Source organism: Ictalurus punctatus, chromosome 5 (genome assembly GCF_001660625.3).
Source record: "Ictalurus punctatus breed USDA103 chromosome 5, Coco_2.0, whole genome shotgun sequence".
Taxonomy (NCBI): Eukaryota; Metazoa; Chordata; class Actinopteri; order Siluriformes; family Ictaluridae; genus Ictalurus; species Ictalurus punctatus.
In genome coordinates this window covers 27,718,369-27,735,590 of record NC_030420.2, presented here as the reverse complement: position 1 = coordinate 27,735,590, position 17,222 = coordinate 27,718,369, and the positions used below count along the sequence as shown (strand labels likewise).

At 37.7% G+C, this 17,222-nt stretch overlaps 2 protein-coding genes across 5 annotated transcripts; one reads left to right on the top strand and one right to left on the bottom strand.

Moving 5' to 3' along the window:
• Nucleotides 1-104: 104 nt before the first annotated feature.
• On the top strand, nt 105-5,517 carry smim1 (small integral membrane protein 1). 4 transcript variants are annotated; one of them, XM_047155694.2, is made up of 3 exons: nt 105-216; nt 1,960-2,073; nt 4,869-5,517. In XM_047155694.2, the coding sequence occupies exons 2-3, from the start codon at nt 1,982-1,984 to the stop codon at nt 4,990-4,992; spliced, it is 216 nt and encodes a 71-aa protein (XP_047011650.1). In that variant the 5' UTR covers nt 105-216; nt 1,960-1,981; the 3' UTR covers nt 4,993-5,517. The 4 variants fall into 4 exon arrangements, with proteins under 4 accessions (XP_047011650.1, XP_047011651.1, XP_047011652.1 ...); XM_047155695.2 differs by lacking the exon at nt 105-216 and adding an exon at nt 1,221-1,525; XM_047155696.1 differs by lacking the exon at nt 105-216 and adding an exon at nt 1,565-1,759.
• Nucleotides 5,518-7,950: 2,433 nt separating this feature from the next.
• lrrc47 (leucine rich repeat containing 47) lies at nt 7,951-17,207 on the bottom strand. The gene is made up of 7 exons (XM_017467417.2): nt 16,590-17,207; nt 14,684-15,151; nt 14,419-14,535; nt 13,267-13,382; nt 12,604-12,706; nt 12,149-12,238; nt 7,951-9,025 (listed from the first exon to the last, which is right to left on the bottom strand). Exons 1-7 carry the CDS (start codon nt 17,163-17,165, stop codon nt 8,804-8,806), a joined length of 1,692 nt encoding a protein of 563 aa, XP_017322906.1. The 5' UTR covers nt 17,166-17,207; the 3' UTR covers nt 7,951-8,803.
• Between the last annotated feature and the right edge of the window lie 15 nt (nt 17,208-17,222).

Sequence of the window (17,222 nt, the reverse complement as noted above, 5' to 3'; positions counted from 1 at the left end):
CTAAATATGTAAAAACCATTCAGCGAAGGAAAAAAACCCCTCCCAGAATACTTCAAACTGCATCCGCGCAGCTGACTAGCTAGCTAGCTAATAGAAATTCATGTTTACAGTTGATTTCTTCGTGGCTTCAGTAACACCGAGCAGCACCGCCGCCCCCTAGTGTCCTGGATTAAATACAAGCCACAGACAGAACTGCACCATACATTACCTACTGCGGTAAGTAATGTTTCTATCCTACTATAATACTATAATAACCCTTGAAATGGATTCAGCGTAGTTCTTGTGTCACAAGACCAGTAACCAAGGCTTTATTCTTTCAGCTTATACTGAAGGAAACATTTTCTGGTGTACTGATATATTGTATGTAGCATATACAATTAATGGCTGAGGCCCAGGTACAAAAAACATGCACAGTAAGGTTTGATTTTATTTTACATCACCGTGTTGTTGAACTCTCAAATGTGTCAGAAGGTGATTAAGTAAGGCAGACCATGCTGTTATATAAAAATAGTCAACACCGAGGTAATATGATATGTCCCAACACAAGTGGAGTTACCAGCCATTCATTGCAATAAACAAACAGACAAAACATTGCATGGTCTTTCCCCCATTTTTATCTATCCAGTTTCAGTGAACCTGTGCCCAGTGTAGGTTCAGATTTCTGTTCTTGGCTGACAGGAGTGAAATCTGATGATGTTGTCTTCTGCTGTTGTAGCCCATCTGCCTCAAGGTTTGATGTGTTGTGTGTTCTGAGGTGTTCAGTTAGCCATAGCCTTCCTGTCAGTGTTGGTCATTCTCCTTTGACCTCGGTCATCTACAAGGTGTTTCCACCCGCAGAACTGCTGCTTACTGCATGGTTTTTGTTTTGCTTACTGTTCTGTGTAAACTCTTTAGACTGTTGTGTGTGAACATCTCAGGAGATCAGCAGTTTCTGAAATATTGAAACCAGCCCATCTGGAACCAACAACCACACTGCAGTCAAAGTCTCTGAGTTTACAATTTCTAATGTTTGATGTGAACGTTAACTGAGCTGTATCTGCATTATTTTATGTATTATGCTCCTGTTGCACTAATGATAATTGTCTGAATGAGTGTATATGCTGGTTGTACCTGATAAAATGGACAGTGAATGCAGGCACACATCAGGTATTCCTATTAATCTGGCACTACACAATACAGGAAATAATAAGCTACGGAGGGAGAACTGGATTATGCCTTTGGTGCAAACACTGCACTTAGATTTGTCCAGCTCCTCACTATATTATCAAGATGCCCCAAGACACAGTAGCTAAGCCAACTGCCACTATTAAAAGCTCTGCATCAGCAAATACTTTACATTACACAGCATGAATCTTGGCCTGATTATCAGCTAGCAGCAGAAATCACAGAGGCTCTGTACGCTTTACGACAGGCAGTGAGTAAAGGTTCGGCATAATAAACTCCCAGACCTCCTGCTCTTTAGCAAAGGCATAAATACGACAGAAAGAGAGGAGCAAATAATCCACTCCGTGTGCACTGAACTCCTGTAAGTACAAGTTATACTTAGATAAGACACTAGCTGGCTTTAACATATCACTGCACCAACTGCTGAATCAATGCGTCAATAAGAACTGCCTGGTTTGTGAAAGAGTTTTTAATGTTTGCTTGAGTTGAAGGTCACCTATAGTTAACAATTAATAAGTGCTTGTGTATTTTTGGAAGACTTCAAGATAGAACATCTTACAAACGCAATCTGAATGTTTTATATGCAACAAATAAGGTAAGTCATGATCTAACATGCTGAATATTTGTTCTCAAGTCCTGGACTTCAGCCAGTGACAGAGGGACTGTCTTGACTTGCTCAATAAGAGTGTTTAACTTCAGTCACAATGTGTTTTTGTTGAGGGCAACTCCACACCAGGAAGCATGTCGTGTTAAGGTTGTATGGACAGATATTATATGGGTGTGTTTATTTTGTAGCTTTCTCTAAGGTGGGTAAGAGATGGAGCCCAATGAAGCAACTGTACAGTACAACCGATGGAATGAAGACAACATTAACATGAACGTAGCTGCTTCTCAGACTAGCCTGAATGGGTGAGTATTTATTAATTCATTATGTATTGCTTAACTTTTAAATATGTAGATTTACAGCGCAGATTCAGTACCTCTGTGCTGCAGCTGTATACAGGTAATTGCAAGCTAGATCATGCCTTAATAATAAGCTAGCATTTTAAAGAAATAACAGTGTTTAATGTTGCCAGGTTCTCAACACTGTTGTGTACTTTTTATGGTTCAACAATTTGATAAAGTTACAGTTCAAGCTGGATTCGTAGTAAGTTTAGGTAAATTGTAAAATATGAACATTTTGGATGTATAGAAAAAAAATCCTTTAAAGGTTCGTCAAGGGTTCTAATTTAAACCCTTACTGATAGAGCAACAGATCTCTTGTAGGTTTCTGAATGTATAAGGATTACCCGAGGGAAAACTGAAGAATCTTAAGGATTCAAGGCTAGACATTTCTTCTAGGAGCGTAAAATTCAATCCTATTCGGCAACCTTGAGTGCACTCAGGCTGGAATGACAGCAAAACTTCTCAGACTTCTGACATACCACAGTTCTGAAATATTCAGGAAATATTTATTTATCTGTATACAGTTAAGTCACTTTCTCACCTTATTAAGATGTTACTTTAGCAGACATTATTTAATCTCTCCCCTTCCCAGTACACTCCCATTAACTCTAAAAAATAAATAAATAAATAAATAAATAAATAAAATTTAAAGTGGGTGCACGTTGGCTTAGTGGTTATCACATTCGCCTCACACCTCCAGGGTTGGGGGTTCGATTCCGGCCACTTTGTATGTGTGTGGAGTTTGCATGTTCTCCTGTGCTGTGGGATTTTACTCCGGTTTCCTCCCCCAGTCCAAAGACATGCATGGTACGCTGATTGGCATGTCCATAGTGTATGAATGGATGTGTGTGATTGTGCCCTGTGATGAATTGGCACCCTCTCCAGGGTGTACCCCGCTTTGTGCCCTATGCTCCCTGGGATAGGTTCCAGGTTCCCTGTGACACTGTAGGATAAGCAGTTTAGAATATGAATGGATGGATGTAGCACAAAGTGTTATTTGGTTTGTCACGTTGGGGCAAACATTAAAAGGTTCTATGTACAGTGGTTTTCTATCAGAAATTAATCTTGTTAAGGAAGCTGAAAACTCTTAAAATTCAAAGAACTCTTGAGGAAGCATTTTTTCCTGTAACTGCTTCATCTCAGGTTCATTATTTCGTTTATTTGCTTGTTTGGTCCAACATATTGAATGACCCATATGTGAGCATTCTCAGCTATACTGTATTTTTCACAATCAAGTTTCATTCCTTTGTCAAAGACAGTTGACTCAACAGAGAAAAATGCCAGAGGAAGATCCGCTGAGCTCTGAAAGCTAGATAATAGACCAGACAGGCTGGATCTGTTGCTTTATTGTTGGGCGTATGGGTTGGAAAGCTGACTAAAATCAACACTATACAGCCAAGTCAGCTTGGTAAGGATGGGTAAAGGTTTGAAATGTTATGAAAATAACCTTTGTGGTAAATTAGATTCAGTTGTCAGAAAATGCTAACCCTTTAATGAAAAAGAAATAAAAACTCTTATTAATAAAAAACATGTTTTCACAAATCCACTCATTACAATTATTGGCACCCTTGCCTTTGCCAGCATAACAGCACTATGTCTTTTCCTATAATGCTTGATTAGATCGAAGAACTACAGAACAAGCAATCTGAGACTACTCAATACAGAATCTCTCTAGATCCTTCAGGATCCCGGGTCCTCTTTTGTGGACTCTCCTCTTCAGCTTAAAAGCTTAATTCTGTGGTCACTGAATCATTTCTGTATAAGTTTGGATGCATGTTTCGGGTTTATTGTCCTGCTGGAAGGTCCAGCCATGACCAAGTTTTAACATCTTGGCAGGATACCTGACATTATGACTCCATGAATGAATCAACCTGCTAATTCATGGAGTCCATAATGTCATGTGTCTTAACACAGTTCCCAGGGTCTTTGGAGGAAAAAGAGCCCCACATCATCACAGATGCTCCACCACACATAACAGGCAGGATTAGGTTCTTTTATATGTAAAGAACCTTCTTTTTAGGCCAAACCCACATTGTTTGTTACAAAAAAAAGTTGTTTTTCCTCCCTGTCTCATTGAACCATAGAAGCACATAAACAGTTTCCAAGTTCCAGTAGCATCTTGTGAACTCCAGGTGCTCTTGCATGTGCTTAGCTACAAAGAAAGACTTTCTTCTGCCAAATCATTCCAATAACCCTCCTCTCTATGTGTAAACTTGTGTACTATTCTAGGCACCTTTAATACAGCTCCTATTGTTCTAAACTAGTTAATTATTACTAGCCCTAATGTTATCATGGGCATTTTCAGGCATGTAGCAATTTTTCTAACCATTGTCTGATTATCAACACACTGTTGTCTCGGTTAATTTGTGTACACTCTAATCTTCCCCTTGTTGATGAAAGATCAAAGAAATTTGTCCTCTGTGTCACCGTAGTGCAAGAGTCATAGATGGCTGCTTGAGAAACACTCAGGTGAACTTAATTAAATCTAAATCTTAGAAGTACTATAGATGAAGTAGATTTCTCTTACATTTTCAGTGTGAGATAAATCTAATTAATCACAAAGCACTTATCATAACCTTTTCTATACATCTTTAAGGTGCCAATAATTCTGGAACTGGCTGTATGTCAGGTAGTTGTGATGTATAACCTTATTGTGACCACTAGAAAAGATGATCATAAATATTATAAGCCTTAAGTATAATGTGTAGTGTAATGATTGTGTTTCAACCAGTTTGCTGACTGTGTGTCATATGGTTTAGGGTCTATAACAAACTGTGCACGGGGCAGCTGGGCGTGGTTATGAGAGTGGCAGGCTCGCTGGCTGTAATGGCTTCCATGTACATCCTCGGCTACGTCACCGGATACTACGTCCATAAATGCTGACACCGTCGAAGACATTTCACTGTTGTGGCCAACAACATATGATGAATAAATTAACTGTGAAGTGATTTATATATTCATTCATTCTCGATGAAACACATTTTACTTGAAGTTCCAGTTTTTACCAGTGTTATAAAAATGTTAATGAGTGCTTTTTCATCTATGATTTTATTTGCTCCATTAGAGTTTGTAGAATGTATGCTTTGTCAATTTTAAATAGAACATTTCTCATTGAATTACCTGTTTATTACTTTAATTTTGCTTAGACCTGAAAAGAATACAGAAATAGTGTAATGCCACTAAATGAAAGATCTTTTATATGTTAGGTCAGTGAAAAATTAAACAGGAAAGGCCATGCAGTTATAGCGAGATAATTGATGACTGGGTGATGTAAAGCAGAGCAAGCATTATGTCATTGCAGTTAATTATTCTCCTATAGCAGCATGTCCTGGGGTATTTTATATTGTTTGTACCACACCGACTTGGATGGATACACATTTATTAATAAACATGACATTGAATATCACATTTCTATGTGTTTACAGTTATATTTAATGTTGTGCAAAAAATAAGTTTGTCCCTGCTATTATTAGTCATTTTCCTTACCCGCCTCTCTTTTTCTTTTGAAGTAAATAAAAAAGAAGAAAACTGTTTGTCATGTTACTGAGAAAAGTGCAAAATCATCTATCATGAAGTAATTTCCCCCATGCTATGGGGGAAAACATGACAGTTTTACAGCTTTATTTGACCTTGACACAGCTGTGACACTGGCTTCTCCTTCCATAGTTGATAAATAAACATTTCTTCTTATATAAATCTTGATCCGTTTTTTTTTTTTTTTTTTTACTCCATTTATTGTGAAAATAAAATACTTTAAATAACATGGACCATTCTTTATATGTCCCGTAAAATACCGGTCACTACACAATAATTTATCAGCGCAAATATAAGCGCAGTATTATATATGACAACACTCACTTTATTAGGAACACTTGTAGACCTGCACATTCCTGCAATCATGTGGCAGTGCATCTCAATGCATAATATCATGCAGATACAGGTCAAGAGCTTCAGTTAATGTTCACATCACACAGCAGAATGGGGGAAAAATATGATCTCTGTGACGTTGAACATGGTTCGGTTGTTGGTGCCGGATGGCCTGGTTTGAGTATTTTGGAAACTGCTGACCTCCTGGAGTTTTCATGCACAACAGTCTTTAGAATTTTCACAGAATGGTGTAGAAAAACAAAAAACACCCAGTGAGCGGTGGTTCTGCAGGGGGAAAAATGCCTTGCTGGTAAGCTAGACGTCAACACAGAATGGCCAGAGTAGTTAAATCTGATCAGAAGTTTCCCTTTACTCAAATAACCACTCTTTACACCTGTGAGGAGCAGAAATGCATCACAGCAGATTGCATAACATTTAAAACCATTTTAAAATAATTTTTCTATCTTCAAGTGAAAACTGAGATCAGATCAAAGCTAATATGAACTCTCCCTTTAGTCCTGACCATAGATAATTTTAATAGTGTCCACGTCTTCCTCCTTTAGATGTGTTTTATTCAACTCATCCTTGAATGGGGAGAAGAGACTTGCATTTACTCTGATTATCCACTCAGCAATCATCTTAGTGTTATAATACGCCTCCTCTTCATCATCCATCCCTCTGTTCCTCTCCTCTTGTCTCCTTCTGTGTGAACTCTGAGTTTCTGTCTCAATGGCCGAGTCCGAGAGTGGCTGTGAATGCCGTTTGGTCTCACACACGCTCACTGAGTCCTTAATCCTTTCTGTTATCACCCCACTGTCATTAGAGCTTAGGTTCTTCTTATCAAAACCTAGATCCCTCCTGGAATGGGTGCGTGTCGTAATTGAAGGTTTCATCCATGCCCTCTTCTTCTCTTCTCTCTGTAGAGGAGGACTTTCTGAATCCTGAGTGCATTCGGTCACTCTGAATGGAGCTAGACTTCTGCAGATCATGTCCACTGTGCTGGTTAACTGAGCTCTCTCCTTTTGCCTACATATTAATGTCCTCACACTTCTTGCACCGTTAGATGATACGCCTGCTTTCTTATCCGTTTGTAAAGCAGGCTGACTTGATACGCAACTTTTTGCTCCACGTACTGAACGTACTCTCAAACCACATATTGGAGGCAATGAGTTGCTTGTGATGAGAGCCTTCACATCGCCTTCTTTAGTCTTCTCTACTGGCGTGTTTTGCAACACCACCTGTCGAGGCTTCAGGAGGAAGTCTACAGCTTTGCTGGTTTGTTTTCCCAACGGTCGAGAAGCTCCGTTCAGTGTTGCAGGTGCTAACTGGTACGCAGAGTGGCTGACATCCTTTGTAGAGTCAAGCTGTTTAAAACGACCGCCCTGGATTTCTGAATCTTCCTCAGGTCCATTCCAAGACCATATTGTCTTTCTGTCCCAGGCTTGCTTCCTTATTAGATTATTAGCTGCTTGAATGGTCCTCATAGCTTGTTTATATATGTACCTTTAGATAGCCAGAATGCTTCATGTGTTGGGTGGCATCATGTGAGCCAAAGACTTGTCTGGAGCTCCCTTCTCATGTTTTATATCTCTTGCCCTATCAGCTTCGTGTATCTAGTACGCCTCCAGTCATTTGATCTGTTAACTTATCCAGTGCCTTCACAGCGAGCCACGAATCACCAAATAAACCTGAGCAACCAGTGATCCTCCTCCAATTTAAATAAAGATTTTGATGTGTATTTTGAGAAGAAATAAAAGCATTATGAGGTTGTCACCTTAACTAGATCTTTAGTCTCTGTGTGGCTTTTAGATGTTTATGTAATATGAACCTTAACAGGCATTATGTAATGGTTTGAAAGACAATCCCTATTGTCACTTGAAATATAAGCTGGCTTTGACCTGTGATTCTGTTTAATATGCTTGCATTCATAAAAAGTTAAAACAGCAAGTGAAAAGCAAAGAAATAAACCAGTAATGGATTTCATGTCTAATTTATTTAGTGACATAAGTGCTGTATTAAGTATATAAACATAATTGTAGCTGTTGCTTGGTTCTATTTGTAATGAACAACTTGAATGGCATTGGATAAAACATTTTAAGAAGTGGAAATTAAGGACAAATGTTATTCAAAATCTGAGAGAAATATTGTATAGTATTTTTAATGGAAAAACTATAATTAGTCAAGTTATCCAAATTATGGATAAAAACAAAGTAAAGGTTTATAGCAGTTATTTAGTCGGTTAGGTTTAACAAATCCTCAATATCAAAATGATATCAGTTAAAAAAATCAAATCAGAAAAAAGAATCAGATTTCCTTTCCTAATCTACAGATATTCTCTAATAACTTGAGCAGATTTGGATCCTCAACATTTGACCCCCCTGCACATTCTTTAAGACATCTATTTTAACCACATCAGATGTCCTTCCTTAAATCATGCCCGGAGACAGGGAGGCTCATAGCAAAACTCACTCACTTTCAGTAAGTGTTTTATGTTGATCTGGGTTGCAGTGGCTCTGAAGCCTCTCCCGGGAACACTGGTATATCCATCGCGGAGCACCATGCACACACAATCTATTTATCTTAACCAGAAATATTTTTCTTTTTGTTTAGTATTACTCTTTCTGCAGAATATGTCCCATCTTAGAACACCAAATCATAAAATAGAGTTACCATGCGGATGCAAAGTTTTGCACTTGTCCATAATTACTGTTTAAAAACTGAATATGAAGTGTATTGGCAATTTACAGTATATGTATATACTGGTACTGGTCTTATTTATACAGTTACTAGTTTAACACAGTATTCACGGCTTGACTGTCGAAGACGGTTACCGGATGATGGACAGATGGCTGACGTCAGAGGTCAGGTCAGTTTTGGACGGGTACAAGACCTTCAGATTTCCCTCCATGTCCACCACCTTCACCTGCACCACAGTTAACTCAGCTGATGCTAAGCCGTCTGTTGCTGGGTTAGAGGATGGGTCTGTCTCGTCATCTGAACCGGTCTCCTCTCTGTTATCAAAGGTAAACTTATTCAGCTCCGCCATTTTCTTAAAGACAAACAGAAAGCACAGTTAGAAGAATGAGGTGTGTTAAACCTGGTTGATGGAAACCAGGAATGATTTAATGCCACAAAAGTCACAGAATTTTCATTAACTCAATTATAAATTACAGATCCATTCCTGAATTAGTTATTCAGGCAAAATAAAAGACAAATATATAATTTAGATATAAACTATGTAAACTTTTGCACTAGGTACATTTCACAAAGAAGGGGGCTATATTCCACAAGGCTTATTTCTACTGTGCATAGAGGACCACAGTGGAACTAGGTCTTTGGGATTTATTGTGTTTTATCCTTGACTATTTTAAATGCTTCTAAGTTCTGTATGAATGCAGTCTTATATGTGTTTTATATTATTGTCAAAAAAATCTATCTATCTATCTATCTATCTATCTATCTATCTATCTATCTATCGTACTGTGCAAAAGTCTTAGGCACCCTGTTATTTTAGTACAAACATTGTTAGAGATTTTTATTTTATGACTTCTTTTGAGTCAGTACAAAAACCATTTTAGATTTCGAAACACTAGATTTCCAGCACAAAATTAAATGTTACAGAAAAATGTTTGTATGTCAGTAAAGAAAGCAGCATATTATGTAAGAGACACTTTTCAGACAAAAAAAAGAAGTGCAACAGTCAAAGTCTCCAGAAGAACTGTGGCTATTTCTGCAAGATGCTCAGTAAAACTTACCAGCTAATTTCCTTATAAAACTGCACAAATTGTACCTGAAACTACCAATATTTTTTAAGCAAAGGGTCGTCACACCAAATATTGACTTTGTTGTTTTTTTAATGTAGAAACATTTAATTTCATTATTTCTGAAGGCATCTTTGCACTACAGTATTTCTTTGCATGTGACTTTTGTACAGTACTTTATCTATCTATCTATCTATCTGCTGGGCAATATAGGGTTGAAACGTTCATTATTCAGGATGTCCAGATCACATTTTGCTGGCTGTTAAATATTCAACAGGAATGAGCTAATGCAACAATGTAGGACAAACGGTTCTGTTCCTATCAGAGAAGAAATCTCAAGGCCACAACTCAAGCCAAACGCTAAGTTCCTCCCTTTCAGACAAACACTTTTCACTTAAAGGAACGTTTAAAAAGAAAACGACAAGGTGACCAAGACATCAGGTTTACATGCTAAGAAGCGGTATGAGAATATACCATTGTGAAAAGCAGAACCTACTATACATGTAGTACTGCAGCAATAAATACATTTTTGTAAGATTTTTTTATTTCCAATCAAATCAAATGTTTTGCAAACAAGAATAAAAAATAAGGCTGAACACAAACACTGAACCACATCTGACAAGTGTGCATCTGTGCATATGATTATACCCTTATTTTCAACTGTGTTGTATGATCCCTTGACACAGTACACTTATTTATGTGTTTATAGATGCATTTATGACTTCCTGTGTAAGTTGAAGTTGAGCTCACTGCGTCAACTTGCACATAAACAAATTAAGGCTTGGCCATGAAAAGAGCACAAGAGGCAGAAACAGATCCGTAATGAATAATTATCTTAAAGACCCTGTGATTTCACTGCAGTCACGGTCTCAGCATGCTTAGCTTACAGTCTATGTTAACAGCCATTGCAATGGGAACTATAAAAGCTTTTAAAATGTCAGGGCATGTTTCAAGACTTATAAACCTGACATCTGCTGACATCCATAGTAGTAAAAGTCAACAACACACTCTGAAACAAACACAAATTTTCAACAATTATCATGGAGTAAAATATGCAGGATTACACACTATTAGATCAGCACCATTACACCCCAAACACTACACCAAATAACTAAAAGGAATTTTAAGAGCTATATGAAAACAATATAAGAACAATTTCACATTTCTAATGCCTAACTAATTCTAATTCTAACTATGCAGCCTCTTGGCCATGTCCTCTCCATAAAGATCATCAATGGGATTTTTATGATAAAATAAAGGTAAAATACTTTAGTAAAAAGTATTTTGTACTTTGGTACTAAATATTTTTGTATATATTTTTTATGGTAAAAAGTATTTTATACTTTGGTAAGAAGTAAAATGGCTCTGTAAAATTAGTGTGTGTGGGGGTTATATGCAATGTCAGCTAGGATGAAAAGAAAATACACCAGGAACCCTGGAACTGTGAGTTGGCAACACCAGGCCACCGCACCACCTTGATGACAAAACTTTTTTGAAAACACTTTTATGTTTTGGTGTTGACTTGTTGCAGAATGAGTGCCATCTTGGAATTATGTATTTGATCAGCAAATCATACTTTAATTTTTTTCCCCACCCAGAAACCATGGGGATGCAAACTTTTGCACTTGACCATAATTACTGATTAGAAACTGAGTATGAATATATATATATATATATATATATATATATATATATATATATATATATATATATATATATATATATACACACACACACACACACACATACACACACACATACACACACACATACACACACACATACACACACACATACACACACACATACACACACACACACACACACACACATACACACACACACACACACACACACACACTAGGGCTGGGCAATATATCGATATTGCGTGATGCACTTTTCTGAGATATAGTTCATATGCTGATTTTTTAAATGTTTTTAATCATTACAAATTAAATGGTATTAATGTTTTTTTTTACTTAATCTTCTCTGTAGGCATTAAAGTATCATCAAACTCAGTTTAACTGGTTTTTGTTTATTTTACTACTGTTTTGAAGACTGTAGCTAAATTATATGTCGTGATATGCATATTGTGCATCATAGCAATGTCCTCAAGTATCATGATTTGATATTTTTGTCACATCACCCAGCCCTAATACACACAATGGCTTATTGGCGTGACTTTACATTTTTCCAGGACTAAGCTAATGTTTATGAGGACAGTAAACAAAATGCATTACTACCCACTGTATATCAGTACTATATGGGATGTTGAGCAAAAATGTGCCAACTACACGAAGATGCAAAATAAAAAATTCACCATGGTGCATATACTACAATCCTCTTTCCATTATTATTTCATCAGTGCTTGTGAATGCAACTTTTAAAAATGCACTCTATCTGATTCTTACTATTATGAGCGTGTCCATGACGTCCTTACAGGTTTGTAAACTCATAGAGCTTGTGACCTCTAGGAAGAGCTCTCGTGTGGTCTTTTTTATCTGGACAGAGAGAGAAAATAAGAGGGGTGGAAGAAAATCATCGGTATACAAGAATGCTGTATAATATACAGTACACATTATTAACATTTCAGCTAAATCCCTGCAGAGTGTACCTAAACCGTCTTATATGAACTCATACAAGGTAATTTCATGCAGATGGTGGTTCTGTGGCAGAGTATTAAGATTAAACCAGACTGCAGTTGGTTTGGGAATCTACACTGAAACATAATTCATTTGATGTGCATAAGGAAAATAATGTTAGACCACCGAGATAGCAGTACTATCAACTGCGTCCTAAAGGAAGTCATTAAAAGATAAATCATCTTTACCAGTAATAACTATAATCTAGATTTACAGCAGCTTACCTTTGTCCTGTCACTGTTTGTGATTGGAGGGAATGAGATCACATGACCATCAGCATCAACCAGGCAAGGGTAATGATCTTTCCCGTCCAATAGCTGAAGGTACCTGAGAGTGTCAATGAGAATGAACTTGTTTACCCCAAATGTATGGTCATTTTTATTTTTTGATTTAGCACAGATCATGTCACCAGCAACCAAAAGCTAAAGAAAAAAAATCTCACAAAAGCATTCTTGCAAATGTAAACAATTTGCTGAAAAATCAGAAATATTATTATAAAATTGATTTAGAGGTTCTCTCACTTAACATTGCTACTATTTTCAGTTGTTGCGTTTTATTATTTTCTCCGCTTCTTTTCTGAAAGCATTACTTACATAAAAAGAATCTTTCTTTACCAACTTTACTCCTCTTTGCCTGTGCGAGTGATTTTGTGCTCGTTATATACTAAAAAGGCCATTTGGGATCTTTCTAACACAATTGATTGTTAGTTTGAAGTTGTAATTTCTAAAAAAAAAACAAAAGGTCACCTCGTGCACAACCTGATACGAGAGTTTTCAATGCTCCTCAATTTGGACTCATTTTGCTAAATTAAAGAGTCAATAAAATATCTGCTGAATCAGAAACAAATACAAAAAACACAAACTCTTTCTGGGTGTTTAGTAACTCACTTGTGAAGACCTGACACATTCTGCCGTTTTTTCTGTTTCCTCTGTTCATCTGCTTCTTGCTGGAGCATCTTAAGCAGGTCGCCGGCCTTCACCTCCTTACGACCCAGAGGAACTATCTACACTCCCCCAATACACACACACACACACACACACACACACACACACACACACACACACACACACACGAGAAACAGAACAAAATAAATCATTTTGTTGAGGAAAAAAAAAAGAAGTAAATTTTAGAGGACCATGTTAAACAAGCTGGAGTGGTGTGGAAAAACAATACACAGTAATAGGAGTGTATTGTAGGAGTGTATACAGTAAAAGTGGTAATGTAAATGTTTAAACAGCCAAATTAGTATCACTCAACATAGAGGGTAAAAGTGTGCTATTCTATTATGGTATTAAAATGTTCTACACTGCACAGTATAAAGGAAGCACTACAAAGCCTTCACTACTGATACTCGTCACAAAAAGAGCTGCTGAAAAGATGTTTCACTCAAACAAAAGTGACCAATGCAGAACACAGTTCATTTATTATTAAAGCCATGGCCTGAGGCATTAGAAACTAAACCCCACTCCATTCATAAACGCAGCTTTATCAGATTGCATGAAATATGCCTGCACCTTCCCAGCTGGCTTTTATGTACGCAGTGTGTGGATTGTGATTGTATTCTGATGGGTTTGTGTGTAAAGACTGAAGCTCAGGGGCTAATGTCTGTTGAGATTCAGGTAAGAATGCAAAGGCAGCTAGTGGAAATTACCCTTCTTAGCACGCTATCCATTATGTATACAGACGGGTGACAAAATAAAAGAAAAACCTATGTTAAGTGTCTTGGTAAGGTGCTTGGCTGGTACAAACCACGAGAAAAACTTACTGGTGGGATGACCGCTATTCTTTCATAAGAAATTCCCTGAATTAGTGTTCTGAAAATCTCCTATTTGTGTTCAATTCATTTAAGGTCTGATGACTGTGAAGGCCATAGCATATGAATTATTCCATCACACCATTCAGTGAACACTGTGCCTTGTGGATCATCAGCTTCATCTGTCACCTGACTGTGTATTCCACGGATTCCATTTTTTTGTATATGGCCTTGGTAATTCTGCTGTAACGTGCACACACAAACACACATCTTTTTCCAGCCATACCCTTAAAATATCAGGAGGTCTGGCATCATACTGTAGAGGAGCTTTCAGTAAGCTCAGGTCATGAGTCGCGATAGTAGCCGTGGTCCTTTTGGCACAAATGTCATCATGAAGTTTGGTCTAAAGAATACATAAGAGAGATGTTTTAAAATAAAAATAAAGCCAAGCCATCAATAAGAAAACTCCAAAATAAAGTCAGCAATCACTTTTTTCATTTAACCACTTACAGGGTGAGCCATTGTCTGTCATCTTTGCAATATTTCTTTACCTGAGCAGCTAAGAACCTCTTGAGTGCATTCCCTCGTTTCAGGTTCATCCCTTTAACTATGCAGCATACTATATACGGCCGCACATCCTTCACCTGAGGAGAGACATTCACCGTCATGGCAGAGGGGGAATCGGATATATGAAGGATTTTAACAACCATTTTCTGCAACTCATCCACAGCATCTTCCTCCTTTTTATCCCTCTGTTTAGAAGCATTCTTCTTTTTGGAGACATTCCGATTTCTGTTGCTGTGCTCAGCACCTTCTGCGTCCAGCTGCTTGCCCTTTCCTTTCCCTCGACCCCCCACTCTCAGGTACTCCAGCACCGACTTAGTCTGGCAGCCGTTCACCATCTTCTCCAGTCGCTTATCCTTCAGCTTGTTTCCTTTGAAGTTGATGTCCTTCAGCTTGGGGCAGTCAGCCAGCTCAAATGGGATCTCACTGAGTTTGTTACTGGAAAGGTCCAACACCTGAGACAAGAAATCGGTTAAAGTACTATAAGTGTATGAAGTTAATTATAATAATTAATTTCATAATTAACTTTTCTCTGGACTGGAAAAATCAGAACAATCATCTATGGGCACCACCTCTAATGGTCACCATACATTTCCACCAATGAATTGGTCACTAATTTGTATTTTTTTAAGGTATTCATTAATAACCTAATAAGGAGATTGGGTATAATATTTGAAGCACTTTCTCTCCCCTCTCCTAGGTGGAAACAGCCTGTCTGGCACACATATCAAAGAAAACACGTGAATGAATGAATGATTGAATGAATGAAGGAAGGAAGGGAGTGAGGGAAGCAAAGGAAAGGAAACAGAGAGGAAATGATGGAGTGAGGAAAGAAAGAAAGATTAAATAAATGAAAAACAAAGAATAGAAAAGACAGAAGGAAGGAAGCATGGAAGTAAATTATTTATTGAATGTATTATTTATTTATTACTGAAGGAAGGAAGGAAGGATGATGCAAAGAGAGAAAAAAGGAAAACAGAAAGGAAGGTAGGATAGAAGTAAATTAATAATTGAACTTATTAAAAAAAAAGAGAAAGGAAACAAAAAAAAGAAGGAATGTCAGAATGAAGGTTGATCCAAATAAACACATGTGGATGACTGACTGGATGAATAATGAAGGAAGGAAGGGAGTAAGGGAACCAAAGGAAAGGAGGGAGGGAGGATGAAAGATTGAATAAATGAAAAAGAAAGAATAGAAAAAGACAGAAGGAAGAAAGGATAAGAGTAAATGATTTATTGAATTTATTATTGAATGAAAGAATGAAGGAAGGAAGAAAGGAAGGATGATGAAATGGAAAAAAAGGAAAACAGAAAGGAAGGTAAGATAGAAGTAAAAGATTAACTGAATTTACTAATCAAAAGAAATCAAAGAAAAAAGGAATGTCAGAATGAAGGTTGATCCAAATAAACACATGTGAATGACTGACAATGAATAAGGAAGGAAATAAGGAAGCAAGAAGAAAAGAAAGAAAAGGGAAAGGAAGAAAGGTGACGGTAGATGAGAAAGAATGAAAGGGTTTACTGAATTAGCTAAATTAAAGGAAAGAAGAAAGTAGGAAGGAAAGACATAAGGGCAGAATGAATAGAAGATTGAATGATAAAATGAAATAAAGAAAGGAAAGAAAGAAGAAAGTACTGTTGCAGAGTAATGTTTTATAATCCCACTGTGTCACCCAGAAGAGGACAGGTTCACATTTGAGTCTGGTTCCTCTCAAGGTTTTTTCCTCATGCCATCTCAGAGAGTTGTTCCTCGCCTGTCACCTCAGACTTACTCACTGGAGATCTAAATCTACATCCAGAGTTCAGTAAAGCTGTTTTGTTTATTATTATTGTGAATGATCATGTGTATTATTCAAAGCGCCCGTATTTAACTGAATTAGGGGGAAAACAGACCTTAAGCGCCGGCAGGTTGTGGATGTCACTGCTTAATTGCTCGATGATGTTTTCTGACGCTATGACAGTGTTGAGCAGCTCCAGTTTGGAGGAGCACAGGTCTTCAGGAAGACACACCAGCGCATTTTTACCCACGTTGATGCTGGACAGCTTGGTGCAGCAGCTTAACCCGTCCGGAAGAGTCGCGATGTTGTTACAGCTCACATTCAGTGTGGTGAGCTCGCTTAGTGAACAGATCTCCTCGGGTAAAGCCTGCAGCTCGTTCACTGACAAATCCAAGACTTTCAGCGATTTCAGCTCTCCGATGCTTTTGGGCACCGATGAGATCTTGTTCCTGCAGAGGATGAGGCTCTGCAAGTGAGACAGGTTTTTAATGTTTACATGGATAACACGCAAACTCGGACACTGACTGATTTCCAGGTAATTGAGGAGATTTAACGAATAAAGTCTCGGATGAATCCCATCGCTTGTCTTTATTTTCTCATCGACTGCTGCGCCTTGAAGAACCAACTCTCGTCTGTTTTCTTTTTCTGCTTTTTCAATTTCTGGCCAAACAGCCAAATTCTCAGCTGCCATGCTGCCAAACAAACGCGACACCGGAAAGAGTAAGAAACTGCTTCCGGTGGAGTTGGG